We start from the raw sequence: 15,700 nt of genomic DNA on the forward strand, positions 1-15,700 counted from the left end.
GGAACTGAGCAAGAAGGCAGCGTTTTCCCAGCAGAGGGAGTTATTGTTAAGCACATCCTCGAGCAGCTTTCCACTTGCTGGAGAAAATTATGTGTTTGCAGCTGAATTATGCATCCTTTGGGCAGAAGGTCAGGGGGCGCAGAGCTCGCAGGAGGCAGCCGAAAGAACTTGATTCGAGTCCAGATGGAGAGAAGGTTTTTCCCATGCTTGTACATCACCACGTAGTTTTTTATGGTACTCAGAATTAGAAGAGGTTAAGGTAAACCAGCAGCTGTTGGCAAATGATGACAGTAGCACTTGATCACTGGACATAAATCCATAGCAGTGCTTTGCAGCATACGTGGATAAAGCGCCTCGTCTCTTAGTGCCATCCACAGATTAAATATGCACGCTTTGGGATTGATTGATTGCAAAGTGGAGCAGGGCACGAGACATCAAAACAGATGTGGGAGTCCCATTAGGCACAAGGAAGGAAACATGTAATTAGTTAATTATTTAGCTCCGTGAATCAACCATTTAGGCTCCTGTGAAGCTTTGAAATTTCCTTTTCAAGGTTCATGTGCGTAGATCTGTGGCTTGATTTCTCTCCGCTCCTTTCCTTTTATCTTCATCTGCTTCATCAGCGACCCATGGCATCCTTGTCACCCGGGGCTCGCCACCACGGTGTCATTCAGCACCTTGCTTGCTGCTGGCGCATCACAAAATTTGCTGGCTCCTACAAACCCGCCAGAAGAGTTGTCAACATCTTCCTTTGCTTGCTGCAGGGATGCTTCATGCTGGCCTGATGCTGGCTTTGCTGCTGGCACCATTCTCTCCATGGGCAGAGGAACACCGGGCAGCAAACCGTGAGCTGCCGCCTTTTAGCTGTGGGTGCTCAACAGGCATCTGCTTGCTCTTCTCGTGATGCTCTCTGGATTTATTTTTTTGACCTTTTGTGCTGCCCTGTAAACAGCTTTTTCTATCACTTCGAAAATCTTCAAACTAAACTCAATTGAAGTAGCGTTGCCTGTTCAAAGTTAAAAAAAAGTACAAGACTGTGCCACTGGAGCGGAAAAAAAGATCAATAACATTGATAAAGGCTTCTCTGTGTGGAATAAGAACACTAAAGCCTTGTCTTTCCTAATCTATGTAGTTAACGTGTACTCTGCAAATGAGAACTCACGAGGAAATGCACTGAATTAAAAGCACTTTTAAAAAATGATTATTATTTTAAATTCACAACATGGGGTCATCACAGATTGTCCCTTTGAACATAGTGAAAAGTAACAAGTCACAGCCTGTCTCAAATGGTTTTTCAATTGCAAAGTCCTGCTGAATACCCACAGTCCCCAAAGCAATAGCACTTGCTCGGAATTTTGTTTCAAAACACTTGCAAGCACAAACACTTGCAAAACACTTCGCTGGCATGAGATATCAGTGAAATTCAGGCTTGACATATCAAGATAAATGCCTTGTAGGACTGAAGTGAAAACTCAAGGGCGACCCTTGTAACACATAACAAAAAGTCATTTATAGCTTGGGGTGGATGAAGGACTTGCGCATAGTTTCAGTTTAGGTTCTGTCTTTTGGTACTCAGGTGCAGATGAATATTTTCCTCTAACAAAACATCGACAGCATTGTGCTTATCAACCAGATTGCAGCAGCGACGTAGGCAGAACTTTTTCTTTTGGGGGAGGGAGGAAGGCCGGTTGCGTGAGTGAAGAGGCACACACTCAGAAATGAAGGATGAATCTTCAAAGTGCAGAAGATGAAAGGAGGCTGTGTGTTGCTGGTAACAAGAGGAGCTGTGGCAACTTGGCTGGTCCTCAAAAATTCTCCCGGAATGTGCAAGATCCAAGTAGCCCCATCCTATGCAGGAGGAATGTAAGAATGTAATCTCTTAAAACTGAATTATAAACAGGAGATAGAGGCTGGAAGGTAAGAGAAGGTGGGGGGAGCAGGAGGCACTCGCTTGGGAAATTCTTCCTGCTGAGCTAGCTCCATCTGAGCTGCTTTTGGGAAACCTTTCAGCACGTTAGTGGAGAAAAGTCATTTGCATTCTCCAGCACCTCGCTGACAACCACCCTTACAATGTGTATTTGATATTCGGAACTTAACAGTTGGGTAATTTAAGATCTGAAGCCTTGTCTCTCGTGAGAATTGGTGTAGGATCCCACGGGGCAGAAAAGGAATTCCACTTGGATTTCTTCTTGCAGACAGCTTGTAGCTTATCTTCAAGTCCTCCAAGAAGAAAGTCTTTTCTAAAGCAGCCTAGACCCCTATCAAGGCTTGCTGAAGAAGCCAGTTAAAAATGCATGCCGTGGAGTTGCCTACCACATCTGTTTTAAAAAATAACCATCTTGCCCTCCTTTGGATTGAGGCCATTTGATCTCAAGCAGCTCTGTAACAAACAATTCATTTTTGTGCCTGGACTTCTTGTATTCCTTTAATTGATGTGCTCTCTCTGCTGATACAGATTTTAAATTCCGATAATACCAGTTTGGTGCACGTGAGGTTTCAAAGCACATTTTGTAAAAGCTGATGTCCTGTAGGCCATGCAGCTTCAGCGGCTGTCCACACAGATAAACCTGGATTTTAATGCTGCTTCACACTAATGCAACTTGCAGCAAAGCCAGGGAAGATTATTCTGTTATTTTTTGATGGACTCATATCATGATTAATAAAAAAGTACACTGAAGAGACTGCTACTGTAGTCAATAAAATGTTATGAAGAAATTTAGGTAATAGTTGAATTTTATTAGTTTATAAAGAGCTTCTCCGTAGCAAAAACCTGCTCTGTCTTCACTTTTTAGATTGCTATTATCTGAAATTGTTTGGACAAAGATCTGTCTTTGCTACACTGGTATTTAAAGCACAGTAAAAACTGTTGATAACGTGTAAATGTTGCTGTGCCACGGGCATCTGTCATCCTCCGTCCTGAACATCCGCCTGTAACAGCATTAACTTTTCACTGAGTCACTGGCTGACTGCAGGGAACTGTCGTTTAATTATGTTTAAGCTCATCCTATTGTGTGCACTGAGAAGTAATTTTAAGTACTTTGTTCGAAACTGGAATGCAGCGTGTTTAGGCAAATATTGTGACCGATCCTTCTCATTTTCTGCGGACAAGAGTACGGATATATAGCTCTTGCTGACACTTCAATGCGGGCAGCCTTCTAACATCGTATAAATCACTTGGGATCTCTCTAACTATCATCCATTTGGCATGTTATATGATGCCAGAGTAATTTTTATTATTTTTCCATGGTGTGGTGTTTTATATTATATTTTGATGACATTCCAGACTGACATTGAAAATATTATCTAAAATTCCTGGGCTGGCGTTCTGTCTGGTAATCTTGACAAAACTGATAGCGAGTGACAAGCTCATTAGTACAGACTTTGCACTTCTCTCTTACAAGAATTACAGTAATGCTCTCTTGTGTGTATTCCACTACAAAATAAGCACTTTAACAATAAACCATGAGATTCACGCCATGTAGATCTTGTTTCCTGTCCTGGTCTCAACACTCGTTGCAAATTGTTAGGTTTCTCTGCTTTTATTAAATGGGAGTTGATTTGAAAAAACCCAACCCGTCTCCTCCCCCACACTCATCGCAGAAGTGAACACGGTGAATTCAGGACTCCTATGTGCCAAGAATCAAAGAAGCTTCAAATTAATTGTTTTTTTTTTTGAAATAGGAGTAAGGTTCTTTGAAACCTTCCCAGTCAAATGAAGACTTTTTCATTACTAACAGAGATGAGGCACGCAGCTTGCAAATCTCTGCTAGCCGCCTTCCTGTCTCACAGGAAACCTTCAACATTTTCATTCCTGCTTTGCAAGCGACACAGGACGCTCCATCACTGCAAAATGTGACAAAGAGCTGTCGGCTACCTTCTGGTAGCCAGGAGTAGGGGAGAAAAAGAAAAAAAAAAAAAAAAAAAAAAAAAAAAAGGTGATTGGATTGTCTGACTAGCACAGTGTTGCTGTGTTGCCAAAAGAGTGTTTTAGTGCTGATTTCTGAAGTTTCCTTGCCGCACAATTTTTTTTGCTGGATTAATCTCTGGAGTTTGCTGGCATGCTTGAGTAGCTCCGCACTTTTATAGCACTAATGAGCTCCTTTGTGTGGTAAATTACAGTGGGGAAGACTTTCTAGCCCATTACAGCCCCGTGGATTTTCTTTTTTGGCTACTTCCAGACGGCTCTGGAAGGGCTGCGGTGTTCGCACGGCGCACGCCGGAGTCGCTCCTGTCCGGGTGGGAGCACAGCAGAGCCCCTTGGGGCGCCCGGTGAGCTTGTGGCGGCCATCCCCGAGGTGTGATAAAGTGATCAAGGAAACGTGGTGCCCTGCAGGAGGGTGTGTACCTATGAGGAACAGGAAGCCGAGCGGCTGCCTGCCTGCCTGCCTGCCTGCCTGCGGAGGTTTCACGGCTCCGGCGGGCGCAGGTGTGCAGGCGCCGAGCCGCTTCTCTCCGGGCATCTTGGCAGCCACATCTGGAAGGAGGGGGGGAAATCCAAGCCGAAGCCAACCCCCTAACCCTTACCAAAAGGAAAAAAAAAAAAAAAAAAAAAGCAACAAACTTCCAGGTAGAGGAATATGACGGCCTTGCAGCTGAAAGAGCTGTCACAGTCGGGTCTGTACAGGAGGAGACGGGATCGTCCGGATAGCGTGGGGCAGCCCGGCTGGCAGGAGGAGAAGCTGAGGTGAGTGCAGGGCCGGCTGGCGACGGTGTCAGGGCTTGCAGAGAGCAAAATGCCAGCGCTGCTCCGCACGTGTGCGGAGAAACAGCCCTGAAGCACTTGGGGAAAAGGCACAGGAGGGACGAGAGGGGACACGCGGGGTCCCGGTGGTGGTGTGCCTCCTCTCCAGGCAGCAGCGGCGTGGCGTCGGCTGGCGGGAGGGAGCCAGGGGTTGTCACCTCACGGCCTGGCCCGGTGTGGTGTGAAGCCCATTTTGGCACCACGCCGGGGAGGACAGAGGGGTTGGGCAGCTCCCTGGGGTTTCGGGACGTCAGGCACCTTGGTTGTGGAGGTGAAGAAGGCCTGACCTCGGGGCAGGAAGGGCACCCGAAAATCGGAAAGCCGCTCGCTCGGTCGGTGGCTGGGCTTATCTCACGGGGCTGCCCGCCTCGCAAGCCAGCGCGGGGAATTTTCACAAAGCCTCTGCTCGGAGCAGAAAGGGTGAGGGGTTGTGAACAACGTGAGCAAGTGAAAATGCGAGGTTGAATTTCTTTTTAATTCCCCCAAACCCCTGCAAAAGCCGTCGGCTTCTACTTCAGGCTCCCCGGAACAGGATTCTTGTGTAAATGCTAACAAAAGCATCGTCGGAGAGGAAGCGCTTCCTATCCCCTAATGCCTTTTCTTGGGGTTTATTTATAGATTATTTTTCGTTGTTGATACTCATGCATCACATTGGAAGGGTTTGTAACTTATATGGGTTTTGGCACTGCACTTTCATTACCCTGGTAGCAGTTCCAGAAGGACGGGAGGTCAGATTTGGGGGATTTGCTGAGCACCTCCCTTTAAAAATATTGTGGCAAAACATATTATGGTAGCCTGTTGAGGTTATTTGCCACAATATACCCGAAACATTGAGTCATTTCTAGGAACGTGGCACCTTGTGGCTCTGATACGTGTCCTTGGCATCTATATAGAGTATTAATTCTGAGTTGATTGCTTAGATGGACTTTCACTAGCATTAATAGTATCATACTCGTATGATCATAGACTGAAGACTACTCACACTTGCTAGAGAAAGATGCGCAGAGACTCTTGACTATTTGTGCTTAGCTTCCTTTATGCAAAACTAGCTGTGAGGAAGACTCCAGTTACGGAAGCGAAAGCTGCTTTTTAAAGCTTACATATGAAAATAAGCCCTGGTGTCTCTCTTGCCTCCAGCCGCCTGCTGTGTGCGTGGCCAAGGTGGGAATGGAGCCCTGTGTGGGCAGGGGGAGGTTGCCTTGCACCGGTGGCGTAAATCTGGGTGTTTTGATCCTTTCCTGAGCTTCTTCCTGTTCAAGACAAATACGAGACAAGGATCAGTCTTACGAAATAAAATGCAAGCAGAGGAAATGCCAAATCGAGGCCTTTACAACCCAGATCTGGTGCTTGAGGTGCAGGAGGCGAGCAGAGCGTGGCTGGAGGATGCTGCCAGCACGGTGCCGCGGAGGAGAGGGCTCCTCTGGTACTGCTGGCGGCTCAGCGGGTGCGTGGTCGAACTGGACCTTGCTTCTTCCTAACCCGTTTTGTTATATTTCAGCCGGTGTTGCCAGGCAGCCTGGTTTTATGGTTTCTGCTGCACTCTCCGCGACAAAAGGATGAGGCGTTGTAAATACAAAATAATGACAGAACAACAGGGCAAGGAGCAAACGGAGTGAAGAGGAAAAATCCTTTAATTTTCTAAAACTGGAAACATCTGGCTTTTTTCACATCTGCCCCCAGCCCAGTGACACTTAGATGCCTGTCCTTAGCACATACTTTCTGAGTATCTAGAGTCTGCAAGAAAGACAGGAGGTTTCTTTCATCTCTGCTGAATACAGATTGCCATCCTCCCTGGCTTTGCCTGCCCTCCTGTAGTTTTTCTCCCCAGCTTCTTGTTTAGCTTCTTGTTGTTTTTTTTTTTTTTTTTTTTTTTACATCCAAATGTGCTAGGTAACATCAGCCCCCTGAGGAGCAGTTTACCCTAAGTTACTTTCCCGGTTAAACTATCCCAAACTATCCTGTTTTTCTGATCTTGGGTCAAAATGTACTTGAGTTGCTCATCTTCTTAGGGCATCCTCTGAGAATTTCTGTATTAAAAAAAAATAATAGTTAAAATCACCGTCTGCTGAAGCCATACATGATGTCTGCAGCCTCTCCGTGCTGCAAATACGGCTGTAATTGCAGCTCTGGATCCTTTGAGGTATAAAACTAATGTCTTATGTTGACATAACTTCGTGATAGGTCGCGTGCTGTGGGATTCGGAGCTCCGTAACAGGAAGCCAATCTTCAGCTTCTGCATCTGTGGCCATTGGTGTCGCTTCAGCCAAAGGTTTGACCCCCGTCGTTGTCTTTCAGGTCTGCTACTCGGTTTATGATGAGTCAGTCTCTAAGCACGTTCCCCTCGGTGTTTTCCAGGAAGGAGCACAGCAATACAGTTTGGCTCTTGCTGTTAGGTTTCCTAATTTGTCAGATTGCAGCGTAGAGTAAGCTGATAAATGCATTTTTACACCTCACCGAGTCTCTTCAGCAGAGTCCTGCTTTAGCAAGTAGGTGCCGGGTCATCTTGAGAGGAACTCATCTCACACAGCTCTGGCAACATTCAGGGCCTAATTCACAAGCAGCAGAGCTTGATTTAATGCATGGTTTCGCTCGTTCCCACTTAGTCAGCTGCTTTGGCAGCGTGGTGACCCGGCAGCTGAGCTGTCCCACCAGCAGCGATGAGGACACGAGGGGGCTGGGGAGCACCAGCACAGCCGATGGAGGAAACTGAGGCCACCCACAGCCATAAATAGCAAGCCCCACACTCATCACCCTCATAGAAAGCTTGTATGGAAGGAAATTGCCCTCTGAGGGCACGTCCCCTCCTCCTGGTAGCTTTACTGACTTTATGGGGAACTGGAGCCTGGCCACCTCATGTCGAAGCTGGTCTGACAGCTCACCCTTTCCTTGAATGTACACAGTGAAAGAAGGTGCTTGGTTTATGCCTCTGCTGGGGCAGGGATGCTCTTTTCCCTGTCTGATGGAGGCTTGAACTGTGGCTGTCCAGGATGCTCCCTGGGCACAAAGCTGGAAGCGCACTGAGCCCTGCCTGGAGCACAGGTGGCCCTCATCGATCTGCATGCCAGCTGAGAAATCATCTGCTTCATTACTGCTGTTATTATTATTATTATTGTGTTTTCAGCACAGAGGGAAGGACTTGTTCTTTTCCAGCTATATTGATCCGGCGCAAGCATCGCTGATAAATCTTGTCTCGCCCTGTCTTTAGAAACGGGGTTTAAAAAAAAAAAACACAACTAACTCTGTGCTGAGCTACTCTTTCTCGCTTTTCTCAGCGAACAGGATGCGAAGGAAATTGTAAGCATACATTTCTGATCAGTCGTTAGGAGTCACTTAGCAGTAGCAGCATGCTCGCTGGTTTTGCACGTTCCCCTTCTTTTCTCATGCACTTTGTAAGAAATATGGTGATTCCTCTGAAAAATTGATAATATCGATTTCCAAGCTAATACAAGGCATTGGGAAAAGCAGGGGCAATTCTCTTTCTAATAACTACACTTAAAATTACTTTGATCAATGGGCAAGGTTCATGCGGTGGCTGTCAGTCACCCGGGCAGCTCACTGCTCCGTTCTCCTGTGCAGAAAGCATTGTGGATGGTTTCTGCATTGGCAGAAACCCTTTTGGCCCCTTTGGGCTGTGCTGCCGAAGCTGACGGGTACATCTGCGTGGGTAGGTGCAGGCAGCCTTCTGCCGGGTCCATTCAGGCTCCCGCCTGCCTGCGCACACCGGCTCCGGGCTGGAAGGCATGTGGATGTGCCCCAAAATCTCAGGCACAAAGACTCCCTCGCAGATGAAAACAGGAGACATAAGCACATTCCTACGGCCCACTGAGCCTTGGGGGGATAGGCTCCGCGCAGCAAAGCTCGTAGGTGAGTATAAGAAGAAATACATGGAAAAAAAAAGAAACAAAAACAACAAAACAACGGCAGTGCGGTAGGGCTGAGCGCCTGCCTCTCCTTTTGAGATGCCACATTTTGGGAGTTGTGCGAGGCCATGGGTCTCCTCCAGTTTCGGGAACTAGAGACCTTGTTGGGCTTTCAGCCCCCTCAGGGCACTGGGGAAGGCAGAAAGAAAAGCTCTGTAACTGGAAGCCACCGCAGATTTGATTTCCACTGGCAGCATTTCTTAATAGCATCGCAAACAATAACATTTACTTAACCTCTGTCTGTAGGGAGATGTTCTGCTTCCTCGTGGTGCCAGTATCAGCAACTCCAGCAGGAATTATTCAATATATTGGTTAAAAAAAAAATAAAAATAAAAAGATAGACCAACGTATTAAATCAGCAAGAGCTTGGAAATAAATGTTCAGCCACAAGAAAAGTACAGTTCATCATTGTTGTGGTTAGAAGCTCTGCTGGAGTAATAGAGTTGGGACCTCGAAATATTTGTTTGGATCAGACGCTTTGTAACTCTCAATTAAAAGAACACTTTGGCTCATCTGCTAGGTGCTCTAATTGAAGAGAGGATTTGTCCATGTAAATGCAGCATTGCGTTATTAACGTTATTAATTATAGCAACTCCCAGCCAGCAAAAATACGCTTCATGCTTACATTTTAATACTCTGATACTTGGAATTTGTGTTGCACCCTAGTTGGAGATATCCAAATGACTGGAGGCCTCACTTTTCAATTGTGCCGCACTTTTCATTGCTTTAGGGGTTAAAATAGCTCACAATGAACACACCCCTTTTTTTTTTTTCTTGCCTCCTCGCTCACCCCTTGTCTTTGAGATTGCATAATAGCTGCAGAGCAATTCGGTTTGACTTGCTCACTCTGATTATCACCTCCCGTGACTCCGAATGACCGGAGGTAGCTGCCTGCATGACGGAAAACCGAGCAATTACTGGTGTTCCTCTTACGCCTGCCTCCTTGCCATAAGCTGTGATTTCAATGAATCGGTTCGGCTTCGATGATTAGAGCAATTAGTATTTTGGTTGCTCTGGCAGCATCAGTTGGGTAAACAGAAGTTGTGGATTTATTTTTGCTTTTGATTTCACGTGTTTTGATAACATCTTATCAAAGGTGTTCTTTACAGAAAACATGATGCGATTGCTCATTATTCCTCCTTCTAATTAGGTTCTCCTTTGAGTGCAGTCTGTCGCGCTGGACTGAGTTTACGCATGGAAATACTTCTGCAGAGGAGAGAAAGCTAAATCCCACGTGAGTGCCACCACTCGCTAAAAATTGCCAACGTGCAGGCATCGGGGAGAACAAGTTCACAGGGTGCAGGAGCGGGTTGCCCTCCTGTTTCTCTCTTCCTGTGGTCTCGCAGCTGCTCCACAAAATGCAGCGCTGGCAGGCACGGTGACCTCCGGAGACCCGCATGTCTCTTGCCTCTTGCTCTCTGGGCACGGGAGCAGCTCCAGCTTGCCAAGCACCTTGCCTCTGACAGGGGCAGACAGAGCAGGTGGGCCTTTTAGATGATTTTAGGTAGTTCTTGGTGGCATTTTGAAGTGATGGTTTCATACGTAACACTCCGTGCGCAGTGCTTCTGGATGGCACATGTGCCAGAAGATTGTAAGGCATCCTGGGATGCATCTTGATATATCAACAGGATGAAACTTCATGATTTATCTGAGTAGAGCTTTTTTTCCCAACAGGAGGGACTTGTTTTATGACTTCCGTGGCATTTCCCTGTAGCTTTTCTGCTTTTTCTGTCCGTTCTACTGGCCAGGATAGAGCTCAAGGAAAATTAAGTGAAAGCTATTAGCCATCAGCCTCACCAAAATAAAAAGTAGGTAACATGTTGGCACAAAGCCAGTGATACCTGGCAGCATTTGTCAGCTGTGCCTTTTTAAATAAAACATCCAAAAGATTCAAGTTCTTCCAGCAGGGAATGAATGGATGAAGATGAAAATGTTGTCTCTTCCAGCATGTTGGATCCATGCATGCCACGCTCTCCATAGGTCATAAAGCTCTTGATGCCAGGTTCGGTATACCTCTTGAACTCTGTTCCTATGCAGCTATTAGAAAAATGTTACCCACTCAGAGTTATGACTCAAAACTGCCCTGGCTGGTCTAGTTCTTGTTCCGTATGGAAAGTTTGCATTGCAAGCTCTTTGTCTGGCTTGATATTTGGCTTTTCGTTACGTTGTTTTGTACATTCCTCCTCGCTGATTTCAAAGACTGAAGCACACACTGTATTTCTGTTACATTTTAGAAGCTGTTCCTTACATATTTTCTTCTTTTCCAGAAGTGCATGCCAGCACTGCAGCCTTGGGATAGCTCCAAGAGCGACCAGGCTGCGGGTAGTGAATTTTGCCTGAAGTGTACAAGCAGTTGCTTACTTCTAAGCTGCATTCCTTTCTTTAGCTAATCCTCACATCATACCCACACGCTCAGTGTCATGTAACAAAAGGAGGGAGGTTTGGCAGGGCTCGAGCCCGTCTGATCCAAAGCAGAAAGCTCTGCCTTCGCTCACCCTTCCCTTCACTTCCAAATAACCTGGGTGATCCCCAGCTCTGCTCCCTCAGATAATCCCAGCAATATTCTGTTGTGAGCGTGAATTTTTCCATCTTTCCTCACAATCTTGCTTGTGGCATCACATGCACGTTTTGGATTCATTCACTCCTGCTTTACTCACTTAGGATTGGACAACTGCTGGGGTGAAAACTAAAAGAAAAAAAAAGCTTACCATAGGCTTTGGTTTGGGAGATGCTTGCCAAGTAATGCTTTTCGGTAACTGGTACTGAAATTCTTTCATGCTTCCTTCCTTGAAATGGCTACAAGATGAAGATCCTCCCTTAGTATTACCCAAAATTTTATGACCATAATAATGGAGTCTAAAGGTGCTGTTATTCTGCATTAGCTTTATTTGTCAATATATGAGTCATGCTCGATTCATAGGAGTGCAAATCACTTCTGGTTATTCTCCTTCAGCTGCTGAATATTAGTGCCGGTGTTTAATTTTTGCTATAATGACTGCAGATGGCTCAGCTGCCTTCCCTTCTGCTGTTTTTAAAGCCAGGTGATGCTGCAGTGAGCATGTGAAGAGAAAAAATGGGAAACCAAACCCCAGAATGACTCACAATTATGGTTTAATTTGTATATGAGAGAATTAAAAGAGCAGCAGCTGAAAAGATGTTTCCTTTACCACATGCTGCCTACTACCCCAAACAAATTGTTTAATTCGGGCCGTGAAAAACGTCATTGCTGTAAGCCCGAGACCAGAAAAACAAACTTAATGAAGGTGAAAAATGGCCAGAGAGGCTATGCTGCTGAAGGTGCAGGTTGGCAGCAGCACTGAAGAGGACTTGGGAGAGAGGTGAGGGCTGCCCCTTGGCAGCTTGGCTGAAGGTCAGTCCTCGGCACGGTGTCTCCAGTGGAGACGCTGCTATAATAAGAGCGTTGTCTAGAGCCAGAAAGCCTGCTGCTGACAGTTATCTCAGCCCTATAAGGAGCTTCGTGGACATTCTGGACGTCTTTCCTGGTAGCCTGGGCGTTATGTTTAGTCAAGGTATTAATTATAGCTCCCGGGTGAACTGTTCAGGTCAGAGGGCTCGGCTTGTAACGTAACATCAGTTCCAGCTAGGGGAGGCTGATGCTTGCCTTCACATTCAGGAAAGCATTTCTGGTGAATTTCAGGGAGAGATGACATGAACTGAATACTGGAGGCAGCAAACGGGTATTCTGGAGAGAAGCACGGCAGTGCAGCATCTTCCTAGGGTTTCAAATGTCAGAAGATGCAAAAATCAACCTCATACACTTTTATGTGTTTGGGTTTTAGATTTGTTCCTGAAGCAATGGATGAGGAGCACACATACACGTAGCTGTAATTTGCTTGCAATTGCCTGACCACAATCTGTTCTCACTGTGAAGTTCACTGTGGTGTATCCAAACAGAAAGAGGCCTTTGAGCTTGGTGGGCCTGATTTTGTCTCATTATTCTCAAAAAGATTTGTTTCCTAGAGGGAGTCTCTTCGAGATGTTGGATATGCAGTCCCTAGCACTGAGTAGCTGACCTTTTTTATTGGTCTTAAATTAGGCACGGGGATAGAAATGATGTTAAATGAAATGCATTAGTGTAATTACATCTTTAAAGGCTTTAAAATGGATTGAGTTGGAAGAGTCTGAGCACAGTACATTTAGCATGGGGAGGTACACATACGGCTAACAGCACAGGGAGAGGTGTTTAAAGAACAACTGATAGGATGCCATATCTCACATAACACAGGTTTGCTAGAGCACTGGTGAGCTTCTCCTGTGTGACATTTCTGTTTTGATTTTCATGTCTGTAGAGGCTGCAAAAATAGTAGTGGGGGAGGAAGAGATGGCCCTTTTAAAGAGGATCAAGTATCTGTACACACAAGAAATCATCCCTTGTTTGACGCAAAACACAGCTTCATTTGGTAACGTTTGCAATTAACAGGAAGAAAATACAATATATTTTTTTCAATATTGTGGACACCTGAGGAGTCCCAGAGCTAACTATCACACTGCCTTTCTGTGAATCCTGCTAGAGACTGCTTTTTCACCGTGCTCCCATGACCAATGAAAGCTGTTGTGTGGGAAGGTGCTGCGTACCTGTTTATTGCAGTCGTATTCATTTCCTTATGAAGTGATGGAATGTGAACCCTCTCTGCTTGCAGAGACCAAAGCATTTTTTGGACATGTTTATACTAGAATACGTTTCTATTGAAGTATCTGAAACAGCCAGAGTTGTCTTTTTGTTTGCCCTGCTTAAACTCCCACCGCAGAAGCTTAATCATATTTCTTGTGGCTAAAGGTAAAGGATGAAACTTTTAGGAGCACTCGGAATTCACCTGGTTTTTATTGTAGTGGTTTCGAGATGGTTTTCCATCCTTTTCAGCAGAATCAGGGTAGTGCTGAGCACACACGAAAATCCCACCTACAGCGTACATCTTTATTACGGAAGAGATTTATACCTTCTTTCCAGTTGCCTTAAGAGACCCGTTTAACGTAGAAAGAATTTTATTGCTTAAGAGACGAGCGATTGCAGGAACCAGAACCCAAGAGTGTTTCCAATTCCAGTGGAAAAAAAAAAGACACGAAAAACCAATTAGCACTTCAAAAGGTTGGTGCAGAACTCGGCGCAAGGCACTCCAGGGTCACGCCTGTTTCGCAGCAAAGCTCCCACTCTGCTTGTTCTGCGTTTCGCGTGCGAGGATCGCTGCGTGCCATCCGTGTTCAATAGGGGGAACATGAAATCATCCCTACCTCTGTGGGAAGGGGAGGGCTGCACCGTGACTGTTCGTGAATCCCCCGCACATCCCGATGGAGTGCGTGGCCTCCGAAAGCGGCGGTGATGCAGCAGGTTTGCATGGGGCGGGCAGCATTATTTCGGGGGCACGGGGGCAGGCTGCCAAGTGGCAGCTGCCTTTGCCAAGCACCTTGTTTGGAGCCCTGACCGCTCGACACATCTATTTGGGGAACGAAGCAAGGCACTCGGCAGGGCTCACCAGCCACCGAGCCGTCTCGGTAAGAGTCCCTGTGGGCTGCCACCAGCGTAGGCTTTCCTGGAGGGAGACAGGAGGCAGTTTTCCCTCCGAGACAATAAAGCAGCACATTTCACATTTGTTTTGCTGCTGTTTTTCACAACAGCAGCGGGACGCTTCCCCTCCTCTCCCTGCTGCTTCCTTTGTCACCTCACCTTTGGCTGCTGAGCAGATCCCCGTGTGCCAGGAGGAGCCGCTCTGTCGTCTTCCTTCCTGCCTACCTTTTCTCCCCTGCTGCACCGTGGGGAAACTTAGAGCTCCTAGTGAAAATACAAAGCGTTTTTAACAGCCTGGTTCAGATCTTGGCAGCAAGTCTCCAGCAAAATGACAAAAAGGAGAGAAAGATGGCCAGCTGCTCTGCATTTGTGGATTGCCAGACCATCCCTGTAGAAGATGTGTTTAGTTTCAGTAGCAGGAAGGCCCTTTTTAAACTGCTGGCACGCTCCTTTCTTCCCTAATGGGAAACGAGTCGGGAATAACTCTGCTGGCAGCAGTGGCCAGAGGCCTGGAGAACAAGGCTGCTTCTGCTTACTGCATGTACGGTGTCGCCGTGCCTCGCAGGGCTGCCCCTTGGACAAAGCTGGGGCGATGAAATCAGGCTTTTTGGATGGACATCTTCTTGCTCCATCTGGAGCAGACAAAAACAGGGCTTGAGCTCAGGGCCACGCCGCCTCAGCCCCACCGGCCGCCATGTCCTGTGGCACGTGGCGGGCTACCAAGAGGAGTGAAGCAGAAGACACCTGACCAAACCCATTCCAGAAATCTGGCCTGTTTGCTTTTCAGCAGAATTGTGGTGTTGTGGTGGCCAGGTGATGGGAAGACGGCGATGTGTGAGCCCTGAGGGGTCTCGGCCTTGTCCTCTGCTGGGCGCTAGCTCGGCCACCTCAGCCAGTGCTGAGAGGTGTGGTGCAATGTAGTCATGACATAGACCTTCTGTGAGAGGCTTGAGGGTGATTTTTATTTAGGTGCTGAAGGTATATGAACACGTAGTAGCCTTGACTGGGATTTCTGTCATGTCCTTTGTCATCTGTTTCTCATTTCTCTGCGTGTTCCCTCTAGTCTTCTTCCTGCCCTCCTCCGCTTTCCCTGCTCCCTCTCAGGCCGGCAAATTCCTTGGCTGCCAAGACACCGTGTGTCACCAGCACAAAGTGCATGTGGCTTTGCTGCCTCACCGATTGCTAACGAGGCTGAGTCAGTTCCATGCAAGAGACCGCTTTCCAAAACCCCTTTTCATTTTGGCTTGGCGTTACACATTCCTGGAAGCTGCCTGCCCCAACCATTTCGGCAGTGCAGGCCCGTGGCTGCCGGTGCCTCCCCTAGTAAGCAGCACACCATAGGTTTGTAACCACAAAATAATTGCCACATCAGTAGGGCATTCTGTGGTTAAGGATTGATAAATTTTCATTATTTCTCCTTTTTTCCCTGTCTTGCTCTCTCTGTTCCCTAATACCCACTATAAAGTACTTTTGGTGTTCAACCCTGTGGAGCGTTCTTGCACTGGGTAATTGCTC

General features: G+C 46.7%; 1 protein-coding gene across 4 annotated transcripts in view; it reads left to right on the forward strand.

The window, feature by feature from the left end:
* The window catches only part of LIMS1 (LIM zinc finger domain containing 1), a 62,869-nt gene that overhangs the window by 26,769 nt on the left and 20,400 nt on the right, over positions 1-15,700 (forward strand). Inside the window, exon 1 of one of the 4 annotated variants that reach the window (XM_032184941.1) lies at positions 4,514-4,684. The exons of the other annotated variants lie outside the window; for them this stretch is intronic. Coding sequence (XP_032040832.1) covers positions 4,578-4,684 — 107 coding nt within the window. The 5' untranslated portion in view covers positions 4,514-4,577. Of the gene's footprint in view, positions 1-4,513; positions 4,685-15,700 lie in introns of those variants that run through there. 4 annotated transcript variants of the gene reach the window in all.

Source organism: Aythya fuligula, chromosome 1 (genome assembly GCF_009819795.1).
Source record: "Aythya fuligula isolate bAytFul2 chromosome 1, bAytFul2.pri, whole genome shotgun sequence".
Classification (NCBI taxonomy): domain Eukaryota; kingdom Metazoa; phylum Chordata; class Aves; order Anseriformes; family Anatidae; genus Aythya; species Aythya fuligula.